General features: G+C 44.1%; 1 protein-coding gene across 4 annotated transcripts; it reads right to left on the minus strand.

Moving 5' to 3' along the window:
• Positions 1-182: 182 nt before the first annotated feature.
• TSC22D2 (TSC22 domain family member 2) lies at positions 183-27,102 on the minus strand. 4 transcript variants are annotated; one of them, XM_048313887.1, is made up of 4 exons: positions 24,863-27,101; positions 11,124-11,195; positions 2,582-2,633; positions 183-1,821 (listed from the first exon to the last, which is right to left on the minus strand). In XM_048313887.1, the coding sequence occupies exons 1-4, from the start codon at positions 26,839-26,841 to the stop codon at positions 1,588-1,590; spliced, it is 2,337 nt and encodes a 778-aa protein (XP_048169844.1). In that variant the 5' UTR covers positions 26,842-27,101; the 3' UTR covers positions 183-1,587. The 4 variants fall into 4 exon arrangements, with proteins under 4 accessions (XP_048169844.1, XP_048169845.1, XP_048169846.1 ...); XM_048313889.1 differs by having other exon boundaries at positions 1,734-1,821; positions 11,087-11,195; positions 24,863-27,102; XM_048313888.1 differs by lacking the exon at positions 11,124-11,195 and having other exon boundaries at positions 24,863-27,100.
• Positions 27,103-27,578: the final 476 nt, after the last annotated feature.

Genomic DNA, 27,578 nt, shown 5'->3' on the forward strand with positions numbered 1-27,578 from the left:
GGCCACTGACAGCATCAGAAGATGCTTCTCCTAGAAGAGAAGAAACCAGTCTGTTGCATGAGAAGAAGTGGCAACCCTGGCATCGGTCTGTTACTGCCTCACTGACACTGCATTTCGCCCTTTTGTTCAGAAAAGGGCTACTGAACTTAATTATACTGCAACAACATCTACAGCCAAAAAAATTCAACAAAACTGGTTTAATTTCAGAAAATGTGTTAAAATATATATATATTTGTACATCAATTTGACACACTGCATTAGTTTACACAAATGATGGTCTTTCTTGAAACTGTATTTATGAAATGTACATTTTTAATTTAAATACTCAGTATACACTGCATTTAATCTGCATGTTGCATTTATTAAATACATTAAATCTGCAATGTAACAAAATGTTTTCTGCATACGAAATTCAAAACACCATTTTAAATGAACAAAAGATGGCTCACTTCATTTATTTGTTTTAACAACTAGTGCCTAGCACACTAGCTTAGCTCCACCAACACCAGCTGTTCTTTCTCTTTATTGACATTGTTCACAGACTAGTACATATTACACTAAGAGTGCTGGATAAAAACATGAGGTACGGAAGTGGTTCAAAGATTACAGGTCATGCAGATCATGCGAGACAGCAAAGAAAGTTGTGAATGAGAAAACACTAAATAAAAAATACATAAAGAATGTGCATTATAAAATTAAAAAAAAAAACAAACAAAAATCCAACAACCAACTCAATTACACAGCTTTGCTTCTTTGGTTACAAAGTAGGTTGAACAATTTCACAGCTTTTTATTCCCACCCAAAAAACCAAACCAAAAACGAAATGTCAAAAAGCAGAGGAATCATGGCCCCTTTCTCTCTATTAGAAAGTAGAAACAGAAATGAGCAAAGTTTTCTTCATCAAAATAGCCCATCACTTATTTATTATATCACAAGGACTGGTGACTACCTGTACAGATGCACTATGGTCTTCATACTTACACTCTATACAAAATTTACATTCAAGCTGGATCTTTACTACCGTAAATAAATACCAAAGGTCAATTGCCGTTAGTGTTAGAAATACGCCAGGATTCTTTGTTCAATTATTGCCTAGACATTGTATCTATTAACGCAATCCCATCTATCATTTTACCCATACAGACATTTATTAAAAAAAATTCAAAAGTTCTGTGACATTGTTCATGTACATTATGAAAATAGCAGCCCTGTAATAAATAAAACAAATAAATGAAACTAACATAGGCAAATGTTACTTATATGAAAAGAACAGTGGCTCTGAAGAGGAATTGTTGCTCCTTACCAGATAGCAAGGCTCAAAGCAACCCATGAGCAATGGGAACCTCAGAGAGCCACCCAAGCTCTGACAGACCTCCCTCCTGAAGCCCAGGGAAATGATCCCAGGCCCAGGGACTCCCTCTGCGAGCTCCCGTGTGCACCGAGGATTTACACCTCCCACACTGCAGCCACAGTGGCGGGGGACAGCTCTGGGAGGATGATTGTCTAATACTGAAAAGGCCAAACACACACAGAAGCGCAGCTGCTCACTCTCGGTGGGAGCACACAGGGACTGAGCCAGGCTCGGCCTCACGCGGAGGAGACGTTCGGCGGCTGCGTGGGTGGGGGCTGTGCCTGCGAGGTGCTACTGGGGGCGGCCTGTTGGGTTGAGAGCTGGGATAACTGATCATTGTTGGAAAGGGATTTTAACAGTGCATTTTCTCGTTCAAGTAAAGAGTTTCTTTCAACTAATTCTTTTATTTGTTCCTTCAGGACTTCCACTTCTTCTCTCACTGCATACATCAAATGGCTTTTCACTAGATCCTGCAAAGAACAAGTGGAGGGAGAGTTACACCACAGGAAAGAATAGTTTCCTTCACCCCAGCCCCACAACTCACTGCTTTCACTGCAGTAAGCCTGGAGAAAAAAATACTAATCACTAAAAATTTATGAATAAACCAGCCTTTGAGCACAAACAACCCAGCCCTTTTATGAAGTGGGCCTGACAGCAAAAGCTTTGTCTCCAGCACTCCAGTCACTTCGGTTACTTGGAAGCCAAGGATGAGAATGATCTCCCAGCTCCCCAGAAGGAAAGCACCAGCTCTGACGCTGTGACCTGGGGGTACGGGTCTGTGGTATGCAGGCCCAGTCACTGAGGTGTATGAGAACCAAAACATAAGAAAGATTTTACATCATCAGAAGCAAAAATCCAACAGCTGTACTGAAGCTGAGCAGCATGTTAAGGATGCCACACCTGACCCTTCTTCAGAAGAACTAGTAATGAACTTGGCTAAAGTAACAGACTGAAATAAGCACTATATTTTCAGCACTCCTTCAAATTCAATCAACTTGTTCACAGTAATTTGTAAGAAAATTAACTGAAAAACATTCCTGGGCCAACAGTAAAAGCAATGTGGTTTGTGGTCGTTCATAGTTGATACAGAAAATCCTTTTGTCAATTGATGTTTTCAGTCTGACCAACCAGGAGGGATATCACAGCCTCACAGAAACACAATACAGCAAGAAACTTATGCTCAGTGATGAACCACATTAATCCATTAGAAATAACTTATATTTTACTTACCATTGCCTGTTCTATTTTGTTGTCAATGGCAACAACACTTGCACCAGAAGCACTGTAAATACAATGAGAAAACTCCATGAGTGTTATTGTATCACTCAGGTAAAACTATGCACCTGCAGGACTCCTGGCTCATGCTGTCATTGGAAGGCTGAAGCTCAGAGTCAAGATTCAGTATACACTCATAGGGTGGTGTCCCATGTCTCTCCCACCCTCCACCCCCACCCAGTTGCCCAGTACAGCTGGAATTCTCAAGAGACACTGCTCCTTCAGTTTATACCTTCTCATACTGGTCTTATGATACCCATAACCATAAAAATGCATTAGAATGAACACTAAATCAACTGCTTTGATTCCTGGCCTCATTTTCCAGCTTTCTGCACTGGAGAAAACAAGAATTCAAGGGATATTCATGGGATTCTTACCACTAGTATTACTTCTTCCAAAGTGTTTTCACAAAGCAATGAAAAAAAAACAAAACAACCCTGCTATAATACTTGTTCTCTGGATTCACTTGAGTCCACTTCCAGGTAAGGAGCTCCTGGCTCAGCACTGCCTGTGTAGCCTGTGGCAGCAACCAGCAGGAGGGCGAGACATGACCAGAGCTCTGAGCCCTGCGGCCACTTCCTTGCTCCCAGTGAATTCTCTCTAGATCCTGTCTGACAGCTAACAAACATGGCCATGGGTCACAGCTAGGGTCAGGCTTGTTCCATAGACACGCTGGTGTAGAACGTCCACCAGCACACCTCAGTACACTGTGAGGATGTGCATTTACTGTGCCAACAAGATCCCAAACTGCATCTCTGAATCCTATGTGACGGAAATCCAGCCTTTTATAGCCTATAGGGTCTGTTTCCAAGTCACACCACAAGCACACAAGCCAGTCCCTCAACTCGCAGCTCTGGAGCCGGGATTTCGGAGCAGGGGGTGACCCTGTTCTCTCACAGACTCTGGTCTCTCTGTTCCGAGAGGAGCTGTAGCTCTCCCCAGGGCACACAGGGCTGCACCCTGTCGCAGCCACCTCTCCACCCACCCTGGCCCCATACCCTCCACAGTACCCTCCCATCCCGGGTCTCAGTGGTCCCATTTTCCGCCCAGCTCCGGTCTGACACAGACGGTAGTTCCTGGGCTGTGACAGCCCCAGCAGTGAGAGCTGCTGATAACACTCCCAGCCATGGACATGGCTATCAGCAGTGTGCAGCCACATTTAGTAGAGTTAACATGGGGAAAATGCAAGGGTTGCAGTCATGCTGGAAAACTTGCCTCTCTGGAATTATGCAGCTCACCAAAACCAAGTGTTAAGAAAAAAAACACTCAAGGCTTTTTACAAAGATTATGGCAATGTGCTCAGCAGTACTAGCCACAGACGTGAAACACGGCGCAGCTCCTGAAAAGTGATACTGGTCAGAGAAGTTAATTTTAAGAGGTCCCACAGAACCATCAGTACCAGCACTGGGCATTTACAAGCAGGTTTGCAGACTGAAGGAGTAACAGCCTCTATTTCTACTGAACCAAGCTTGAAACCCAAACCAAAAGTGCTGAACACCCATTTCAGAAGAAAACTCTTCCAAGTTTCTTACTGTCTTCTAGGCCTCTTTCAAACCCTATCTATGGTAAACCTCCTCAGAATAAAAACTATTTATAACTCATGCCAAGGGAAGTATTCCTTTCCATGTTGAATTAACATGCATCAGACTCATCTGGCACTGTCAGAAGTATCTACGTTCATGAACCACAAAATCCCCAAGACTCCATGTTCTCTCACAGCCCTTCATGGACACCACTCTCCAGGTCAGATGAAGCAGTTCTGAAGACGTAACAAGAAGAGGAGGACAATTAAAGCAAACACCACACTTGACAGTGGGATCTACTTCTCCATCTTTGCAGCACAATCATACACCTTTTGTCAATAGGTGTCTAGTCAAACTCGAGACCGGAACTTTGTTCTTCTATCCCTGTTTCAGCTATTTTGCAGTGTGATTATTTAAAAAATAAACCCCACTACATCACTCCACATTAAGGCATTCAAGCAGTTCCATGAGGAAAACAGACAGCCTTCCCTCAGCCTCCCAAAAGAGCTGTACCTGCGTGGCACACTGCAGAGGCACCTTTCCTGTGCTGTACCTTCTGTTCTGAGCTCCCCTCTGCCTGCTGGGTGGGTGCAGTGCTCACCATGTGAGTGTAGGAATTGTTCTTCCCTGAAGTGTGACTGGAATGAGCCAGGGAAACCACTGCTTTACCACACATACATACCCCACACTTAACGTGACACCAATAGTGCTGAAAGCTGTAAGCAGCTTTATACGCTACTTTGTAATATTCTTGCTGCCCTCTGGATTCCAGCCCTGCTCCCTGTACACATCCCGGCAGCCACCCCAACTTCAGCAGGCAGAGGCTGGGACCACACAGACCCCCACTCACCCATCCACCCCCCCAGGAGAAGCTCCACACTGACAGAGGGTGCCCCAGTTTGCCATCAGGATAAAACCATCTGACTATACTTCATGTCACTTTCTAAAAGCAGATGAGAATTAGATGTTACCGTAGCGCAATTCCCACATGATTTTGTTCTTTGCTCATCTCACAGTGCTCCCCACACTGAGCAGCTCCTGCGGGACATTAATGAGCAGACCCTCCGGTGACAGCTACTCTCATGGGAAACTCCGAATGTGCTGCCAAATCTTAAAATTTTGTACTTTTCTCAAATCCCAAACTCTTGACAACAAATTCCAGTTTGCATAAAAATATTTTATCCCATGGCTTCAGAATGACATATATGAATACAATCCAGTCCTTATGAAAAGGCCAGAAAGAAACCCAAAAATATCTCTTAAATAAATCTTTTTGGATGACTGAATGGAGAGAGTCTGACACATTCTGTGAGTGCACCATCCACTGTAGAGCCAATGCCTCAACTTGCAAATCCTGGAGTTAGAAGAGGAAAGACACCCTTTAGCTCTTGTACAAAAAGACCAATTACTGATTGTTCCAAGAGCTACAGAAGTCTGACAATTTCTGTCAAAACTGCAAAAAAATCCACATCAAGTACAACAGGGCAGATGAAGGGGTGCATTGGGCATGTAACATTTCTTTTTAACAGCAAAACCCCCACCCCACACTGAGCTTCTTGCAGCCCATCAAGTATAAAACGGATACACTGAACAGGGCACACTTCATTTTGACTTGGACCTCCCAGTTAAGGAAGGTCATGTCAATGAAGGCTCTACCCAAAAATAGGTTATATTGCTACACCAAGTTCACACTGAAGCCCACAAGGCACACAGCAAGATTTACAGTCAGCAAAAACATCAAAGACCCCGCAAGCACAGTTTGTCATTCCCAGAGATGGATGGTAAACCCAATGTTTTCCTACCTTAAACACCAGGTAGCCAAAACCCTATTTTGTCAGAGAAATCCTCATTTTGATGGTTCAAAAAAATCTCAGTGGCTTTTGCTTTACCTATTAAATTGTCTTTATCTTAACTGACAAGTTCTCTCACTTTTCCTCTTCTGGGAGGAGGGGGAGTTGAGTGAGTAGCTGCATGGAGCTTAGTGCTGGCAGGATTAAACCATGACAGACCTTTTTGCCACCCAATGTGGGGCTGGAAGGGTTTGAGGTAAGGACAGATTTGACTGGGATGTTCTAGATTGAATGAATAGCTGTTCCTTCTGTGCACCTATTGCCTGGAAGCTCCTGTGCTCGCCATGGGCTTGCCTGCCTGCCTCTGTTAGAGGCCAGTGCTTGCTAGTGGCCATTTTTCGCTTTCACTGCTGCCACACTGCTCTTATCACCTCACTGCCATGGCCTGGAACACTTGATAACAGCCACTACCATGTGCCTGGGCTGGCAAGTGCCCAGGGCAGCGCTGCCACACTGGGCAGGCTGGAGCTCCAGCCAAAAGGATTGTGACCTGTAGATGAGATGATGGGGCAGCAGAGGCCAAGCTGCAGCCCATGGAGAACCCCAACACTGGAGCAGGAGCCCAAAGGAGGCCATGATGCCCTGGGAAGTCTACGCTGGAACAGGCTCCTGGCAGAACCTGTGGCCCAATGGAAAGAGGAGTCCACACTGGAGCAGGTTTGTTGGAAGAATCTGAAGCAGCCCGTTCCTGAAGGACTGACCCTGTGGAAAGAACCCAATGGTGCAGCAGTTCGTGCAGAGCTGCAGCCCATGGGAAGGACCCACACTGGAGAAGTTCAAGGAGGACTGTCCCCTGTAGGCAGGATCCTATGCTAGAGCAGGGGAAAGTGTGAGACTGCCCTGCAGTGTGTGGTGAAGACAACAGTGGGGAAAGCAGCAGGACCCAACCTGACTCAGCTTTGGTGTCCAGTAATTCCAAGCACCACACTAGCTCTCCTGTCCTGAGTGACCAGCATGAGAGACAAAGCCTAAAATTGTAGACTAAACAATCTGAGTGCACATCTGTGGACAATTTGCAGGCCTGGTGCATACTACACGAATGATACCTACATATTAGAGCAAAAGATGGGAAGGGGTGGTGGTGGTTAAGGATGCTGTACTGGATAGTGTGCAACCTGAGCATGATGTAAACAGTATGGAATAAAGGGAATAATGTGCTGGTTTGGACTGGGGTAGAGTTAATTTTCTCCATAGTAGGTGGTATGGGGCTGTGCTTTGGATTTGCACTGAAAATGGTGTCAATAATACAAGTGTTTTTGTTATTGCTGAGAAGCACTTGCTTGCACAACACCAAGGCCTTTTCTGCTTCTCATACAAAAAAGGTTAATGTCTTAATGTTAACTTGCTAATGGCCACAGGAAAATTTAACCTTCAACATCACCTCATATTCATGGGCACCAAGATCCATTTCAATTATTGATCCAACAAGTGCTACTGTACTCAGTTTGATGTTTTCACCATTAATGTCTTTAGATACAACTATCATCCTTCCAAGACACGTGTTCTGAACTTCAAAATTCACCTCAAAATCTAGGTAAAAAGACTAAGAATCAAACTTCAAAGGTATTTGTGGCTTAATTCATTCTGTATGCTTAAAAAAGCACAATAGTTTGTCTTTAGATATTCCACAGAGCTCAGTAATATGTGTATTTTATGCCAATGCTGGATACATTAGGACCGAGTTATACAGAGCCTACTTTGGCACAGTCAAGCACTAGACTAGGTAATAGTGTTTCACACTGAAATGAGACTGAAATCCTACTGACTGGATGAGGATGATCTAAGCTAATTCTGAAGCTTTTCAGTCAGTGAAAAAACCATATTCTGTGTTCCATTGTATTAATAATTATCTGTATACTACTATCCTGAGGAATTTCTTGACACCAAGTTACCCTCCCAAATACTCCTAGAATGCCATTTTCTTGCTTTTTTAGATGCATAAAATGTATCACATCTCACAGCCGATGCTGCAGAGCAGAGCACATGGGACACCAATGCTCCATCCAACAGCCTCTGCAAGACAAATCCTTGAAAGCACCAGATGTGCTTCACTTTAAGTGGGAAAGGTGTTACCAGTGGTCTGACGAACATCCCCAAGCCAAGTGACCACCCCCAGCTCTTCTCTCCCTTTTGCTGTCACTACATTGAATCAAATTATCAAACAACCTTCCTGTAAACACCAATAAGGCACCCTGGAGTGTTCCCACTTATTTTGCTTACAAGCAAACTACAAACTAAAGCCCTGTGGTCATTTATTCTTTCCCCTCATTGTTTACTCATTTATGAGCTACTGTCTTACCACTGGTTGAGCTATTCAGTCTATCCAGAGAAATCTTTTCTATTCTTGAAAGAGTTAAGGCCTATTTTATTAGCCTCCATCCCATGAAGAGATTTTATAATGATAGTATCCCAATGCAATCACCTATCCAGCCTGGAAACAGGATCTGTGTGAGTACTGCAGACTTCCATTATTTTTCTTTGTCAAAGACATGTGAGAATGTGTGACAAGCTGAGGCAGTGAATTCACCACCTCAGGAGTTCCCACACACATTTCATGAGTTAATTTATACTGTGAAGGTTTAATGCTTCACACATAAATGCAACGGAAACATAAATCCTACTGCTTTAAATTCAAGTTACCAATAATGTGCTTTAGGCAGACCCACCTAAAGCTGCTACGGCACCTTTACTGTGCAAAGACAACCCAGGCCCAGAAGAGCAGTCACCCCGACTCACGTGAATATGCCAAGCAGCCACTATTCCCCTTCTTAAACCACATCAGTTGAGAAGACCAACGCGTGAGACTTGTGCCTTCAGCAACACCTATGTGAGCACTGTGCAAGAAAACATCCCTGCTAATGTGTCAGCAACAACCAGTATCTCTCTAACACTTACTGGTTTGAGTGTCACCAGCACTCTTCCTGCCATGGCGTGCTGGTGAAAAATCAAATAGTTTCTATTCACTGGAGCAGTTCAGCAATCTCTTGTTCTCTATTGCAGTATCGTGTGGCTAGCTCTGCTGACTTCAACAGGTCCCCAGAGACAGCTACTCATAGGAAAATAATCCATATTTGTTAGAAAAAAGTACTAGAGTAACACAAAGATTTTCTGTTTACACCAAAGTCTCCTAAATCAAGCCCCTCAGGTTCACAAACTACTTCTTGAAGTGCTGCAAAACGTAATTAAGAGTTCACTGCCAGCAGACTCATGGTCCTGGTGCTCTGCAGTGTGTCAACCCCCACATTTTGTGATGGGAAACAAAGGGATTCTGAGGAAGTCACACGAGCTTATTGTTTTCACAGCAGGGATTTTTCTTTCCCAAACCAGAGATGACAAAAAGAAGCCCCACACCATGTTCTTGTTACAGCCCCTGCTGTGTCTTGCCCACACGGACCTCCCCACCTCCATCCTGCGAGGGTTCCCACAACCAGCTGCACTGCTCATTGATGCCCCTGACATTCCCTCCACTAGCTTTTACTGGAAGTTTATAGCTGAAAGCTTCTCAGTTTCAGTCACTCCGTGAAGGAAAGCTGCCTAACATGACCTTAAAATCCAATGACTGGGGTATAAATGCAAAACCTGCAAAATCCTGTCAAAGACTTTGGAATTTGAATGGATTGTAAGTTTAAAACATGCATCAATCCTGATGAATTTCATTTTATGTTCACACAAACACTTGTTTTTACCACAAAGTATTCATCAGGAAAGATGCAAGGTTATTTTAAAGGCAGCCATTTTCTTCTACCTGAATTTAATGCTCTTCTATATCCCACATTTCCAGCATTTGCTTCAGGCGTTGTACACAAACCTCAGATTTGTGAAGCCTCCATCTTAATCATTCATTACTTGATTTTAGGGTTTTTTTAAATTAGCTTCCTCATCTTAAGACTTATTTTGAGGCATGAAAATAAAGAAAACAGCTAAAAGCTAGACCACAAAGTGACTTTTTGGTCTACAAACCACATGTGTATTCTAAGCCCTGAAGTTTGTTCCAGTGAAATAATGAGTCCTTGAAACCTAAATACCAGCTCTGTTCCATAAATACAGGGAAGTGGCATCATCCAGAGCTTAAAGCAAAACCGTAAATTTGTCCAACTTTCTGCTGAAAAAGGAAGATGTGCTTTGAAACTGAGCTTAATGCCAGCACCCCATCAATACAAAAAATTTTTTTTAAGAAGAGCAGGACACTTAGCATTACTTACAACCTTCATCATTGTGCAGTATATAAACTGTTGACAAGCAAACTTTAAAGGATTCAGTTGAGCTGTGCAAGTTGAGAAGCCTTTCAAGTCAAATACAGCCAGTCCAGTGACGAAATGGTTATCAATACTTCAACAGCCAAACAAAATTTACATTCTACACAGCTTGTTAAGCAGAAGTTTTGACAAGCCAGGGCAGCACAAGGCATTAAATCACGTAATCACTAGGACTTCAACTTAATGCTGACAAAAAAAAATCCCCCAAAATCATTAAAGCACAGGAAAGAAACGGTTTGCAGCTACTGATGAATTAGTAATGCACTTCTCTCAAGTCCTATCTGTGCCAGATAAGACTCTGTTGCACTTCACTGCAGTTTCTCACAATGAGTTCAATGCTAACTTTGGAGATTTACTTTGTCCTTGTCACAGTTCACCTGTGTTCCCCATCCAGCTTTACTTCAGCAGAACGAAAGTAAGCCAGAAAGCTTCCTTTCCTGGTTTTAAGATAGAAATATCTTAACTTCACCAAAATTGTGCTTAAACAAATTTTCACAATGTGTTTTTTGATACAGGACTTAATGCCAAAAAGTTTCCTCTTCTGGAAAAGGAAACAGTAAATATTTTGGCAAAGGTCAGCTAGGAGCTGACTAGCATTAAACTCTGAGCTTACACATCACGTATGATACATGCATAATGGAAGGAGAAAAAAAAAAGTCATGTCATATTTTAGAGTTTATTTCCATGTTTCAGAACAAATACTTCACTTCCATGACTGCTTTCACCTCTTCAAACTGCAGAAGCCCAATATGGAGTTCTGAACACAGGCAGCAGTTCTGTGCAAACAAAAACAATGAGAAACTTGCAGAGAGCAAAGCAGTTCATGCATACCTCAGCATGTATGCATTCCATACTCAAGCATCCATACCTATCCCAGGTGGTCTTTGACTCGTGTAACTTGTTGAAATGGAACGCTTGGTAGAATGCAGTTGACGGATTCCTATGAGATCCAAGAATCAGACAGACATATTGAAAATGGGTACGTAACAAAAACATCAACCCTCTTAATTCAACCCATATTACAAAGTGAATAGCTGTCCAGACAGTTTAAACTAATGTCTGAAAGGCCCTACTGTTTCTATGGGTTTGCATTAAGGACACAAGGACCCAAAACAAAATAGTAATTCTCAAGCCCTGTGGATTTTCAGGTTACATCAAGTTGCTCCTGTACAAAGATGACTGTAAGGCCAACAGTGAGACATCTCCCGTCCTGCTGGCAACGCTGTATAGTTTAGCTGTACACCACCCCAATGCCAAACATACCAAAACCCAAGAGACACCTTTCACATCTTTAGTATGTCCCAAACTACCTCTGCACACAGTACCCAGTGTTTCCATCCTACTTAACTCCCTGCTTTACACTCAAAACAGATGAGTCCTCCAAGGGGACCTGGAAGTCAGAGCTTAATATGTCACATTCAAACTACAACAGATCAAGTTATAACTCAAAAACAGATCCAGTTAGAAATGAAAAATGGAATATAAACTCTTTGTAAGCACCTCTCAATCACGTTTCCACTTTCCCTTCCCAAGGTGCAACAGGGCAACAGCTGATGAAAGCCCTTGGCCACGCACTCATCAGAAAGCTCTCACAACCACAAGGCCAGAGCACAGTAACCTTGCTGAAAACCACTCACTATGGCCACATTACATCACCAGTGCCAAAGCCCTGGCAGCCTGACCCTCCAGCCTCAGCCCCACCATGGCAACTGTACTGACAGTGTAATTAGAAAATCTTACTTCTCCAAAGTCTCATCTGAACGTTTGTTGCAAACTAGATACTGGATGAAGCATGCAGTTCTCTGCTGCCAGTGGCTGCAGCAGTGTTATACTGAGACTTAGAAACTCCTTTCCTCAAACTGCTCATCCTCATGTGGGCAGAGCTATGCCAGCCCTAGAGACAAATGCAACGACCTTGGTGAATAATCTTCATAAATGCAAGCATGAGTTCAAATTCCTTTCAAAATCAGTTTTAAAACAAGAAGTTTATATCAACACTGGAAGCACAGGTATCAATCCCTTTTCTAAGTTTACGGCAAGAATATTTCTTAAAACAACTTTCTTCAAATTACTTAATTATTTCAATATAACTACAATTACTGCATAGCAAAAAACACATAAAATAAAACAAAAACATCACAGAAGCAGCACCACAACAAAACACTATCAGAAGTAATTTGATTCTCATGGCAGGTGTATAACAAAAATCTTGCAAGGATAATGGTATTTGTGCATCAGCAATGATCAGGAAGTGTCTGAGTTTAAAGTGTCTGTCACTCCTTTTCCCACCTTCAGCACTGTACCCTTCAAAAAAAAAAATTCATGTGAGTCTGGAATTTAGCTTAAAACCTGTTAAAGAAGTTGCTTGATCAAAACTGATAAACACCATCCTCTTATGTTGGTAATATTCACATTTTTCTAAGAAGCACTGCACGCAATTCAACAAGTAACTATAAAAAGAGCAACACCATAGCTGGAGGACATTTGTCTAATAGGATTTCACATGTGGAAGACAATTGGCATCTGCAGATCAAGAGAGCATTCCTTTGCCGAAAGGAAGGCCCAGGCCCTTCTTTCTAATGCAGCTGTCTGTCAGGAGTGTGCAAAGCCCCTTCCTCAGAATGAGGCTGTAAATAGAAAGTCATTCAACATCCAAGACAAATTTGCTTGTAGCATATAAAGCCCTGTTGCTATTGTTAGGTATAAAAAGTGGTTTATAACCACACAGCATGTATTCCACATAGTCTATTTTTATACCGATACACTATATGCTCTATATTTTTGTACTATTCTTAAGCAAGCATCTGAAAAGATATGGAAAAATTTTCCTTATTAGATTCTCATGTGTAACCCCTACTGCTGAAACTGCTTTTGCATTACTTCGGACAAATAAGAGAACCTTTTCTACTCCCCAGCTATATATTTTAAAAATAATTAATGGGGGTGTGTGTACCTAAACAGGAAAAGCAAATCCACAGAGGCAGCATGAATGATGCCTCACATGCAGATCTGAACTAATGTGAGAGTTTCAGACTGCTGAGGCATCTAGTGTTAACCAGAAGAAACAGTGAAAGGCTACAGAGTGCCTAAAAATGCCTTTCTGTTTGCAGAAACAACTGAGAAAACAGCTTACAGGAGCAGTAAAACCTGGTCTGCTGCTACTGTGCCACAGCTGGAGCACCACAATTCCTCCTGACACTGTCCTAAGTGAATGCAGGGACAGTCTGGACCAGATAAGCAGATTGCCCAGGTCTTTTCCCCGGCAGACTGCCAGGTCTGAGGTCAAGACTCAGTCCCAGTCCCTGGCAGATTGACAGAGTGGAACCAAGAGCCAGACAGGACAGGAATGTCCCAGATGCTGACCCAGAGAAAAAGCAACCACCTACCCTTCCACAGAAGGTACCCCAGAACTTCTTCCATCTCTGTTAGGAGAGACCAGGTATCCCCAAGGGTACACGGGCTGGATTTCAGTCCCAGACTATGACAGACAACTAGCTTAGTACACTTCAACATTCAAAGTGTATCGCAAGTGGCCAAAAATGCCTAAATGTCTCTATAAACAAGTCCTACAATACATATTGCATTTATGCCCTTTAAAAGCTCATGAATGCCAATATTTACAACTTACTGCCATGCTCTGGTTTCTAAGAACAGTTTTCATGTAACAGAAAATTTGATCCAAATTTAAAGAAGAACTTAGTTCTCTGAATGCCCAGCATGTCAAGTTGTCTCCCTTTAAAAGGGAAGCCTAGACCTCATCCCAAGTCTCACGTCACAGTTGGAAATGTATCCTCCCACTGACATTCATCACGACAATATGTCAAATAAAAACTTCATCCTTGAGAGCTCTGTTTGCTAGAAACCATGCCTGTGAAAGCTGGCAGATCATCAAGTATACAGATAAATGCCTTTTGGTTCAAGTAATGTTACTGGCTTTGGACTGGGTATCAGCCCAACACACAGTGGCTGCTGCACAGATGCCTTTTTCCCAGCTACTTCCTTTGAAAGAAATAGTAACATCATTGCTCATGAAAATCTTCAAACTACTGAAGAAGGTCAGCAACTGAGGGTAACAACAAGAAGAACACATGAAAAATAGCACTTTTTTCCCCAAATAAAAAATTCATACCATCTAAGGCAGTTCTCTCTCAATATCACTGACTTATTTTCTTCAGGTTTGAGAACAGGAATGATGCAGAACATTCAAAAGGCCTAAGCACCTGTCTTTGAAGAACATGAAAACAACAAGTCAGACAATCCATGCTCAATACCTCTAAGGAAAACCAAAGAAGGGTAGAAGCACCTATTTCTTACCCAGACAGTAGCAAGTACACATGGACGACCTTTACAAAAGCTCACTTCAGCCAAAATTCCTTCTGAGAACAATTAACAGGTCTCATATAGAAAGCCACAGGAGATGTGACCATGCCATAAAATGAGTTGAGCTTTTAACATCACCTTGCATGACATTTTTGTTAGTAAGAGCTCGGCTCATACAAAGCAAGTCCACCATTGGCAACTACTCTGTGCATGTGGCTCTCTAAGGGTTCAGTGGAAGGATCATTCATCAGTGCTCTCCCAGGGTCTCCTCCAAGTGTGTTATGGGATACTTTATTCCATTACTTGGGCAATGGAGTACAGACTATCTCTATACCTGCAGATGATCTGCAAGGACTCTGGACAGCAGGAATAGAATTCAGGAAGATCTTGCCCAATTGGAACAATGGTCTGAAATAAAAAGGATGCAATTCAATAAGGATAAGGGGGCAGCAGTAAGCTCTGGTAGCAATAATCAGTTGCACAAGTACAAAACATGAGTAGTTTACTGCAATTCCACAGAAAAGAATCTAAACAGAATTTAAAAAATAAAAGCCTTGCAAAGGTGTCAAACCTCTACACAGAACATACACAGAGTAACTGAAATCTTGCTTTATTCGGCCTGAGCCCTTAGCTTCAATTTCATGGCCAGGTTTGGATACCAGCTCTCCAGAAGGATATATGCCTACTTATTCTCATAACCCTGATCCTAGAAATAAGGCCATTAATCATGCACTAACGCATCAGTAGGATTGGGAAGTCAATAGCAATCTTCCAGCTCCCATCCTGCGCACAGAGATATAGGAGCGGGGCATTTTGTCCAAAGTGCTATTCGGTCACATTTCTCAAAGGAAGCACACCAGGGTGGAACTTTGTGCATCTGTGTTACTGCTACAGAGCCAGAAGTGAACCAAGCACTTTGAGAAAGAAGTGATTCAAAGATGCCTTGAAGAGGAAATCAGCAAAAAAACCATATTCAACCTTTTTTAACATCAGAATTACTACTGAATAGGTAAGCACTCAGTCTGAGCTCAAAGAGAACTGTCACCATACACGGATGCATTTGTGTACTAAAGAACAAATGAATCCCTCCTTAGTGTCTAAAGTTTATAAAAGACTGGATGTACTTTTATCCAGAAGTATTTCAAACCCAAGGTAGGTTTCAGTTGTGTCTCAGTGCTCCCCCAAAAAAAGGCTGTTTACTGGGGTACTGACTATGACCTGCAATAGGGACTGATTACAGCTGGTCTCAAAATTACAGCACTTGGCAGGGTTCATCTGGGATCTCGACGAGGGATTTGACGATCCCTTGATCACAGCTTATCAGGGAACTCGCAGCACAGTTTATGGCATTTTGAGATGATGTTTACAATAGTAACAGAATTCCTTCTCCATCCTTCTCCTTTTAAAAGATGTTTCACTTTACTTTTAGCACCTTCTATTTAAAGCAGCTGCAACTTCGAATCAGCTTTCTTTAATAAGACTCAAGCTACAAACCAGTAACTGGAGCACAAAGCTTTGCAGAAGAAAACTGACAGGGACTAAATGTGGGGGAGTCAATGCAAAATTCAGGTAAAAAACATCTCAAGCTCTGAAGTGATGTGTTTAATTGCATATTCTGTTCACGCAGTTCCTTAAAGCCGTTATACTTGCTATACATACCCTAAAAAACCAGCAAGAATTCGAAGCTTTAACACTCAGTTTTAGGTACGTTGTAGGTACAAATGAGAGGAAGGGCTGACTCAACGACCAGCCCACATGACAGTTTTTGGGACAGTAGCTCTCAAACACCAGGATGGATTTAAAGGGGTTTCACAGGCTACTACAAAATAAAAATATCATAACAGCATAGAGAAAGCACACTGCACGGAACTGATCTTCAGTGGAAAAATCAAAAGCAGTACCCCATACTTCTTCACCTTGCTCTCAAAAGAAGATTTTAGCAAATATTTTCCTGCAGCGACTAGAAGTCTCTAAGGAGAAGGAAATGCAGACAGCTGTCTCAAATGCACAGGGTATGAAGTCTGGCAGAGGCGTTTCACTGATCACTTGCCTGCTCTGTTGAAATGTTGGGATCAGCCTTCCCCTGCTCTGGGTGAGCTTGGGTATTTAAAAACAACACCAGGAATATTTTTCAACCCCTACCAATGCTATTATTTGCTTTACGTAATTATGTGATTTTAATAAAAATAAATAATTAAAAAAAAAGTTTTCGTTATTACCTGTACTGGGTAGTAACCATACACTATTTCTGAAGGAGCTTTGCTGAAGAGCTCAAATAGTGAATTCCAGTATGACTATTTAATACTAATCATAGGAAGAATACAACAATCTTCTAAGTATCTTCTTATTCCTGATTTCAACAGCTGCAGCTCAAAACCCTGGAGCCCAGCTCTCTTGGGTCCCAAAGATTGGTCCCCAAGCCGCAGGAGTGCTGTGCACAACCTATAATCGTAACACCTTTAAGGTTTTCAGGATTCAGCGATGACCCTTTCCATCCTCAACATGCTGTCTTCCCACTTGCTGAAGCCAGGATCAATGCACTCCTGTCCCAGCCAGGTACCCAACACTCTCATGCTCCTCCTCTCCCAGACAGCACTTGCCACAGATGCCTTGATTAACACACCACCTGCTAATGAAGCATGGCTGTTCTGTGAAGGCTGTCAGTCAGGATGAACGTTAATTACATCATCTTACAAACTGTGTGAGGACTAATCTGAGAGCTTCTGTTCTCAAATCAAAACATGTAACACATGTAAGGTTTCTCATACTAATGACTTGTCTTCTCACTGGATATAGTCAACCTTCAGTTCTTGGAGGGAGGATACAGGACAAAGTAGCTCACATGATGCACAGCTTGCCTTCAAGGCAAAAAGAAACTACAGCAGATCACATTTTCAGAGAGAAACTTAGAGATTACAAGCTGGTAACAGTAAAGCAGAAAGTCTGCCTGACCTAGTCAGGGATTCTTGCCTCTATCAAGCAGCTTTCATGAAAAGCCACAGAAAAGCTCACCAATGTTATCCAAGTTTGAATGAACTGAGACAAGTTAAAAAAAAAAACCAAAAAAACAAACCAAAAGCAAAAGCAAACAAAGCCTTATTGAAAACCATGGTCTCAACACCTTGAACTCCACATGGGATGGAGCCCTTCAGCATCTATTGAGATTTGCCAAAGAATATCACTATGCCATGATACTCTCCTGCAAATGATCCCATTCACGAGAGCAAGCTCTGAGTGCTCCTACCCAGCAGACCCTGATACACTGTTATAAAGGAGGGAGCAAAATAATAAATTCAGCATTTCTGAAATAAAAAGATCCACATTTTCTAGTATTGCATTATAGATCCAAAAATCTGCAAAACTCCTCAAAAGTACTGACTTTTATACAACTTGACTGGTAAAGAAAAGGCATGTATTTGTATGTATGAACATGTTATTGAAGATGATCAGGCTCCTGCTGCCTGTGATGCCCACAAAACTCGATCTTCTCAAACAAAGCGATGAAGGGAAAGCTGCCTGTGATTTCTGGTGAAAGTGGCCCTGCACAGTGGAACATATTCATCCTTGAATAAAACTGCACTAAAATGAGATTTTTTTTCCTCCCACTAAGTTATAGTGACAACACTTTTAGCTATTTCAGTCATATATAAATACAAATGGCTCCTGTTTTTTTGACAACGAAGTATTTCAGCATCAGTGGGGGAAAAAAAAAAAAAAGAGTGGATAAAACAGCTTCAAGCAGACTCAAGACAAATCCCACCTGTCCTACTTATGTGATAATGGTCAGGAACTCATCTATGAGCAAACGTTCCAAACGACACACTTAGCTTTTAAAAAAGATATTAGACCCTAGGCCATGTATGGCACGGTTATTTACACAGTATATTATAAATCTGTCTGCCTTCCCACGCCATTTAAAAAGTCTCTACCACTCAAGTTTCAGGCCAGCCTGTGCTGTCAGTGAGTGCTTGCCACTTGGTTTACAGAAACCGTATTTTTAAAAAAGCATTTGTAGGGTTGGTCAAGGTATTTACAGGCTTTGCACCCACCAAAGAGTGTTCTACATAAGAGACATTCCCAGGAGTTCTCATCTACGCCCCTACAAAAACAGCTGAAGTAACTTGACAGAGAAGCAAGCAGGGTTTTTAACCCTCATTTCTGACCACCCCATCCTCTATTGGATGTTAAACCTGCTTGAGATGGATACAAAAGCTTCAGATACTTCACTGACAGCAGTTCTCATTTTCTATCCAATCGACACTTCCTCACTGCAAGCTCACACACCTGCCACACTCATCCCCTCCCAGACATAAATGGGTCAGGACTCTGCCCTCACTGCAGAGGGGTGAATGGTATCTTGGGCTGCACAAGGCAAAGTCCAGCAGGTGGAGGGACTCAGCAGTGCTGAGGCCACACCTGCAGGGCTGTACCCAGATCCCTACTGCAGTTTGTAATCTTTAGTGCATACCAGATAAACCCACCAGCTGTCAGTGCGGCAAACAGCTGATACCTCTCCAGGGCACTAATTAATATTTCCACCTTCTCTCTGCACTGACAAAAGCACTCATGCGAGCTGTCACAATCCAAATGCATCCTTCATAGTTTCAAAGGGAGAACAGATAAACACTCTCTTGGACTAATTTTGCTTTATTTGACAAAGAAAATTAAGACAAGCATCCAGCTGTCCCTCATGTGGCCAGGTAACTCACCTGCCCTGCCTGAGTAAAAATAGATTACCTCATAAGGCAAAGACTTCCTGGCACTCAAGACACATTTGTATTTATGAAGTGTGAAGTTTAAAGATAGAATAATTTTCAAGAGGAATGAAAGTACAACCTTACTCTGCACTTCAAGTGACCTCTTACATCTGGAGAATCTTCTCAGGAGACAGTGGCTTTAGTAGTTACTATAAATACTTCTCTCTTTACACTTTGTCAAACACAGGAATAAAAGCAGACACCTGTGCTTGACAATCTAGATTTACTGAACACAACCATCCAGATGTACTTTAGCAGGAGGAGTCTCACAGAAGTTTCTTGAGGAATCGTTGCTGACACATAAAGCACAAACAAGGTTTGCACTTCTCCTGAGCAATAGAAACTGCTTATCACCAGCTTTAAAGCGGGAAAATTAATATACAGCCTCAACACGCAACAGGCTAATAACTCAAATATCCAGTACAGTAACAGGGAGCAACTCCTCTTTACTATAGTGTCACCTGAAGTCATAAAAAATTATCAGCACTTCCTGTAAAAATGCAGCCTTGGAGAACTTACAGCCCTTCTGGAGTCTGAGAGCAGTTTGGTAGTCCTGCCTTCTCAAAGCATCCAAATACTTGAATATTCAGCTTTTAACAAGAACTTTAAAATAGCTTCCATAAAACACATGCTGTTATTTCTGCCATACAGGAATCAGTTATGGAACATTTGCACTCTTCTATAGGAGAGCAGGAAAAAATTAACCCCCAGCAGCTGAGCAGAACACTCGAGAGTCTGAGGTACAGGGAACCTCCCCTGTCAGGGCTGGTCACCAGAGCCTTTCAAACAAACTGAACAGTATCACTGTGAATTTCTTTCAACTACTTTCCCCATTTCCTCCTTTTAATAACTCTCTCATCTAAAACACTTGTACCTCATTGATTCTAAGAATGTACTGACTTGTCCTTAACAAAGGCATTTGAATGTTTAAACTGGGAAACAGCACTGTCAAACAAGTAACCAGTTTTGTTTAGCTATCTTGCACCACTCCAAAACTGACTGCAGAGCATGATAGGCTTTCTACCACCCAGAAACTCATGAAGTGCTACAGTTACCTTTGGTAATTTTTGTTATAGAAAGTACAGCAAGGATTGAACACAACCAACTAGAGTTTGTTTGCCTTAACCAACGTTTGCTGCCACCAACTGCGAAGGTCACCCCAGAAGTTCCAGCTTAGTTTTCAAACTGTCAAACTGAAGGCTCTCCAGGCTCTGGAGTGTGTCTGTCCAGGTTTCGTTCTCACGTGCTTTCACACACACTCGCAAACACAGGCCTTCAGGAAGAGAGCTGAGAACAAGTCTGCAGCTGCATGAGAGCTCAAACCTCTAAAATGTTTATGAGCAAGGTGAAGAAAGGGATAATACTGAGTACTATGGCAATTCAAGTATCATGTATTTGTAGAACACTTACTTTTTTATTTAGGAGCACAACAAAATATGCATCCAGAGCAATACCTAAATGATCCTATGCCCAGCTTTGTCCTTATATGACGAACACGGTCTCAAGAGCACAGTTCTACCAGCAGTTTGTCCTCCATACAAATATGCAATTTAGCTGAGCTCGGAGACACGCTGCGGAGAGCCCTGCACAATCGGGTTCTCAACAGCCCAGCTGCCGTAGCTGACAGTTCACAATTGCAGCCATTCATTAGTGTTCCTGGAATACAGCCGGAACAGTTCAAGCTGGTCAGTTATCTCTGGAAAATGATCTATACTCTGCTCCTTTTCCAACAGCCTGAGTAATATTTTGCCCCAAAAGTCTGCCAAACATGTAGGAGGTTTGAACAAGCTTTCACAGTAACATTCTTTTAACAGAAGCAACATATTTCTTTTCCCCCAAGAGCCAAAATAAAGTTATTAAGCCAGATGAAATATTCTGCTTGTCAAGTACAAATTGGTGTCTACATGGGCATAAGGGTGAGCAGAGAACCTGACAGACATTGATACCAAAATCCTCTCAGGTGCTCTAACTTGCCCTCCCTTCAAAATAACTAGTACTAGTGCTGAAGTCCCACAAAAGAAGAATCAGAGCAATTTTGAGACCCAGTTCTAACTGTGTTCTTGCAATATTTTTCAGACTCCCTGTTTGAGGAAGCAATACCCACATCTGCCTCAGTAACAGTACTAGTTCCTCCATCCTTTAACACTGCTGCAGTTTATTTCACTTGCAGCCACATTTAAAGAGGAAAAGAAAATAATACTATGTTATGCTGTAAATATTTCATAACTTTCACACAACAGTTTTTCCTTTTCAAGAGCTTAGCAATTTGGACACATCAACTGAAAACTCGGCTTTGCTTTTCAAGGAAGCTGTGACATCCCAAAGGCTTTCTTCCTTTTCTTTTTTATTCTTTTGGACTACCTATCCACCCTTTCTTCTCCCCCAGACAAGATTTTCCAATTAATTGATTCTTCCCTATTCATCAGGTCAATGCAAGAAACCACAGTTTTTTATAGACTGCTGTCAAAATGTACTGGGCTATGGGAACAGGAAATTAAAAGTCTTCGGGCAATGGCTTGGAAGAAAGTAATCTATAAACAAAGTTCTCTCTACATATCAGGCTAGATAACCTTACACCTCCACCCCTAATAACCTTAGATGTTGTTTGATTTAAAACAGCAGATTGTAAGATAGGAGTAATACAAAAAACTTTTTTTTCAGAAATACATGAACCAACCAACTTTTTACATCATGTTTACTGTGTTCCTGACATGCTGTTTTCAAAGAATTTCCATCTTAACTATTTTACCTTTAAAACAATTCATATTCGGAATGGTGAGTGACTTTCCAGATAAATCCAGGGTATTGAGAGCTATACACTACTCCTTGATGAGTCACTGTTTTAGAAGATGACTATAGGAGAATAATCTACACAAGTCTGTGAAGCTTCAAGCACATGCAAATATTGAAGTATAAATGAAGGTGCCAGAAGAAATGTAGATACCTGCCTACACACTGAGCCCCATTTCCGGGGATGTTACACGTTAATAGTAAGAAAGACAAAAGAGAAAAATGCTTTCCACAGATTTATAGCTTCTATGACCACCAAGTAACCTCTCCAAACTCAGCTATGTGTTAACTTCCTGGACCTGCCAGCACAAACCATGACTCATGATGTATCAGCTCCTTTTGCACCTTAATCACTGTCAACCCCCAGCCCATTAACAACACTTGAAGGTCTTCATTAACTATTTCAGCACTGATTCCAGTAGATAAGGCAGCTAGGCAAAGCCCATGGGAGTAGTGGCACAATTTAAGTGGCTGGAAAGAGGAAAAAAGCAGGAGACAGTTTTACAATAAAGTCTTTTCAGAGAGTAAAACAAATAAAAACCAAGTGGTAAAACAGCCTTAACAAGCTGCTGGGTTTTCATTCTCACCTCTGTCTGAAGCCAGTGGAAGTCAGGCTATTGCTTGAGGGGAGCAAAGAATAAACTTTGATCTACTGTCTCTGTATCTATCTCCTACGTTGCATTGAGGTCTAGGCCCGTTTAAGGTGAGCTTTCACAGCTTACCAGGATGACCTTCCCAGCTCACACCATTTGAGTGCTCCTGGCTTTCTGACCACCCAGTACACGGCACAGTTTTATCACCCAGGGCAGAAGCTGACAAACGAGACACATGCACTCCTTCACTGATAACCAGACATTCGTTTCTCTACTGAACACCACAGCAGGGCCTGTCAAAAAGAGCACACTGCATTCAGACCCCATTTCCATTTCTTACTCATAGTTCTCATGGCCAAGTGTCTGAAAGAATCTCTTTAGACATCAACAGCATGTAAAGCACCACTGCAAGGTGGCAAGTTCAAAGACTAAACTAAAAAACAACTTTAAAAATCACTGTTCTGGGTAAGAGCACCAAGAACTGACTCACTGGAGTATCACACAAAGTTAGAAGCCCCTAGTCTGAATAACCAGGACAAGTTTTTCCCTATCTTTACACAGAAGTGATTCACTTGTCACAGATAATCATGGTCATTACCACAACTTATATTAAGTACTAGAAACTATGAAAAACAAATGCGAAATGCATTCCTTTTTTTCTGATTCCTGAATCAACAGAATGATTAAACACCAGACAAATCATCTTCTCATATAACACTGAGCTATGAAAAGAACCCACCAGCTTGAAATCTAACCTTATTTGCACAAGGCAGTTTGTCAGCCGGGTTAGCAATCTTCTTAAGGTAGGCAAACTACAAGAAAATTTTAACTGTTTAACTTTTTCTTGTCAGTCCTTTACCACTTTAATCAGAACCAGCACAGCTTTCCAAACCACGGCTTTTTCTAGCAGAAAACCGCAGCAGTTACTTTCTCAGACACAGCATCAGCCAATGACCCAGCAAGCACAGGCCTGCATTAAATCTGCAGCCTGAACTCTCCAAACATCCACTTTGAGGTGCTCTCCATCCACTGCCTCCCAGCCCCACAGACACAGCTGCTTTACTAAAACATGCTCCAAGCAACACTGACTGTATTAGCTTAACGTCTGATGCTGTCCCAAGGTGAGGGAAGACTTAACAGAGAAACTCACCACAAGATCTGCTCATAATGGCCTAATGCCTGTTTTTAAAAACAAATAACATACATGCATTCCCTCCCTCCAAACTGCTGCAATCCTGACAGTAAATGTTGGGACTTAAATTCAGTGCTCAAACACTGCTTGATTCTTCTTTCCCTAAAAGAAGTCAATCAAATAGTTTTGGCCTTCAGAGCAGTCTGACATGTCTATGGGAACAGCATTCACACACCCACTCCCTATCTCAGGCCCTCTTAGGAGTCTGCTCACACCACACCCCTCTGTTACAACTCATAGTTCCAAATTATGTTCCAATAAAAAAGGTTGTACTTCCTCACTGTAAGGTTGTACTTCCCACCACGTCCACATCTTTGCCAAAGTAGTATCTGTCTTCTCAATACAAAGGACCATTCTCTGTAGAGCTTTCCCTGCATACGGATTTGCACACAAATCCACATCCAAGTGCAAGTACTTTCCTTACTGACACTATAAAGTGTTAACTCCACAGCAGGATAAAAATCAAGAATCTGTGTTAAAAGCCTTAAGCTTCCCAAGATGCCCCACCTGATGGCCCTGAGATATCACCACAGATTTAACACCGTCAAGAGAGCGTCATTTTAGCCCAGCTATCACTTAAGTGTTTTATAAAGCATTTAGGAAAAAGAATAGGCCCTCTCACATTCTGAGCCACTGGCTACAGAAAGACAGATTTCAGCCTTTGGTTTTGGAAGAGGTCATATTATTTGTGCATTAAGCAGCTTTCAGACTACTTTGTACCCCATTTTGTGAGAAAAGTAATCACACACACTCCGGAAAGAACAAGTACAATTCACTACTTGCCTAAATACTGCTATGGTTTGCGTTCCTAAAATAAAAATATAGTCGAGGTGAACCTCAGTGCAACTTTCTGAAAATATGAATTTACAAAAAACACTTGACAGTAACTTGAAAGTTGACTTCTTTCCCCCTAAAAATACAGTTCTTTTTTATGGCATTATAAAATAATTCATACCTGTCTTCATCACCATCAACAGGAATGGATATGCCAAAAACAGAGCTAGCAAGACTGTTCATTGGAGTACTTGCAGGTAACTGAAGAGGATTTGCTAGAGTGTCTGGAATGGGAGGCTTCACAAGAGGTTTATTTTCAGCTATAAGAGAAAGTGGTGGCTGAGGTAGGGGTTCCGATTTTCTTCTAGTATCATCAATCTGGCCTACTAAGGACTGGGCCTGGGTCTGAAACTGTCCAAGGTTTGTCTGAGGCAGACTGGCGGATGCACTGGGCGCACCTTGCATCATCGAGTGTCCAACGTGCTGGGACTGGACTGCGCCAGTGCTTCTGCTGACAGAAGGGTGGCTCGTCAGCTGGGACTGGACCAGCGTAACAGGGACGTTTGGCATAGTAACAGAAGCGGTGGTGGACACACTAGGCACACTTGTACCGGGCACAACCGCAGGCACGCTCTGAACTCCAGGGACCACAGCATGGGGAGCACCAGGCATTCCCGACACTTGACTGCTTCCCCCCACTGGATGCTGAGTCACAGATTTCTGTTGCACAACCCCGGTATGTCCAAGGCCTGGCTGCACCACACCTCCCGGCTGTGGGATGGCAGGTTGACTGGCTTGTGCCTGGCCACTTTGCAACAACCCCGATCCCTGTCCGACTGCTTCGCTGGGCTGCGCTGACACCCCCATCACTGGTGCTCCCACAGGTGAGGGGTTTTGGCCTGTGACCTGCCCCACAGGAAGGCTGGAGGCCACAGTACTTGAAGCAGAGCTTGTAGTAGCCTGCTGAAGAGCTCCTTGAGACTGCATAATTGTCATATGCTGCATGTATTCAGCCTGCCCAGGAGGCTGCGTCGGCAGTAGGTGCACTGGTGGAATCTGGGACTGAGAATAAGCAAATTGTTGAGGCTGAGTCACTGGTATGTTTGCCTGCTGCACCTGCTGCTGGGCCACAGGAATGCTCGACTGCCCTACTGTCACATTTGGAGGTGCCATGCCTTTCCCGTTGGGTCCAGCCTGTGAAATACCCTGTGGATTTACCTGTGGCTGTGGTTGCTGCGGCACTATCATTTGCTGACTTGCTCCCGAAGCCCCAGAAAACACAGGCTGAGCAGTACTCTGAGGCACGGCCCCACCTACGGGCTGTTGCGGCTGCTGTTGTTGCCCAATGACAAAATTAGGTTGCTGTAGAGAGGACTGGTTCATTTTTTCTGTCTGAAGTAGCTGTGACACAGCAGCCAGGGAGCTGTCAGCTATGGAATCGGGGCCATGGGTTGATGCTGGCACAGCCGAAATCACAACAGAACCTCCTGTGGCACCGAGGCCACTGTCCCTCTCTTGAGCAGCCTGTTCGAAGGTGCTGCTGTGCCTAATGCAATCTCCAGTCCTGCCCAGAACACCACCACCATCTGAGTCCCGGTCATAGTACTCCATACACGTCCATCGGCCTCGCCTGTAGGGTTCCCCAGTACCGTGGTCCAGCTTGATCACCCTGAAGCGTGAGCTGCACGTGGCAGCTGCCGTCTGAGACATGGCCCCGGGGGCACTGGGTGCAGAAGGCCCTGTGGAAGGCAGGGTAGCCTGAGCACTGCTGCCTCCCCCCACAGCAGTGCCAGGGGCAGCAGCTGGCAGGGGCACAGCCGAACTTTTAGGCACAGCCCCCCCGTTGGGGGCTGCAGCCACTCCAGCAGCAGCCACAGCCAGCTGCCCGTCCAAAAGAAGATTGGGAGAGACGCTGCTGGGAGTTTCGGCCTCGCCCACGTTGTTGAGAGTCTCTTCGGAGGAGCTCCGCTCGCAGACATCCTCGGGGCCATAGTCCGTGGCTCGGGAAACATCAAAGATTTCAGAAGACACGTCCTCGGTGCGGGACTCATCCGGGTCATCCAGGCTCTCGGTGTCCTCGGTGATGCTGCTAGCCACCTGCGCCGTGGTCACGCTGGTGATCTGGAAGCAGCTCTTCTTCTTGGCCGGCATCTTGGACATATTTCCTCCGCAGGAAGGGGTTCGGCCGGCCGTGGCGAGGCGAGCGGGGTGCTCGGGCGGGCTGTCACAGTGTGCCGGCCGGGCCCCCGGCGCTACCGTACATCCTCCGGCGGCTTCCTGCAGCGGGCGGGGGGGCTCCTCCTCTTCCTCCCTGTCCGCAGCTCTCTTCCCGCGGCCAGGCCTCCTTCTCCTTGCCGCCGCTCCGAGCGCCCCGCGGCTTCCTGCGGGCCGCAGCAGCGGGCCCGCGGCCCGCCCCGCGCGAGGGGCCCCGCGCTGGCCGGGCGAGGCCCAGGCGGCCCCGTGTCCCCCCCCCCCGCCCCCCGCTGTCTCCGCGCTCTACCTGGAGACCAGCGCCAGGCGCATCCTGCTCGCAACCGGCCCGCGGGCTCGCCCCACGGGCAAACCCCCGCCGCGGGCGGGGTGCCGGAGGCGCGGCGGCCCGGGGAGCGGCGCTCAGCGGCCGCGGGCGGGCAGACCCGCTGCGCTGCGCCGGCCCCGGAGCTCCCGGAGCGCGGTAGGGCCGCAGCTCCTCTCGCCCAAGATGGCTCAACTTGTGCGCTGCACCCTGGGAGCGCCGTGGCCACGCCCCCCGACGGGTGACGTCACGGCCCGGCGCAAAGCAGCGCGGCGCGGGGGTGGCGGGGGAGCCCGTCCTGCGGGGGACAGTTGGGATATGGCGGCCCACGCCGAGTTCCCCCCTCCTCCCTGGGCGGTTGGTCGCGCCCAGCCGCGCGCAG

Source organism: Corvus hawaiiensis, chromosome 10, assembly GCF_020740725.1.
Source record: "Corvus hawaiiensis isolate bCorHaw1 chromosome 10, bCorHaw1.pri.cur, whole genome shotgun sequence".
Lineage (NCBI taxonomy): Eukaryota > Metazoa > Chordata > Aves > Passeriformes > Corvidae > Corvus > Corvus hawaiiensis.

Excerpts from the sequence above, each read along its gene's own strand:
- TSC22D2 (XM_048313887.1), bottom strand. The coding sequence starts at position 26,841 with ATGTCCAAGATGCCGGCCAAGAAGAAGAGCTGCTTCCAGATCACCAGC. Across the intron at positions 2,634-11,123 it reads TCAAAGACCACCTGGGATAG|TGCTTCTGGTGCAAGTGTTG; the intron begins GTATGGATGCTT and ends TTGTATTTACAG. Across the intron at positions 1,822-2,581 it reads ACAAAATAGAACAGGCAATG|GATCTAGTGAAAAGCCATTT; the intron begins GTAAGTAAAATA and ends TGTTCTTTGCAG.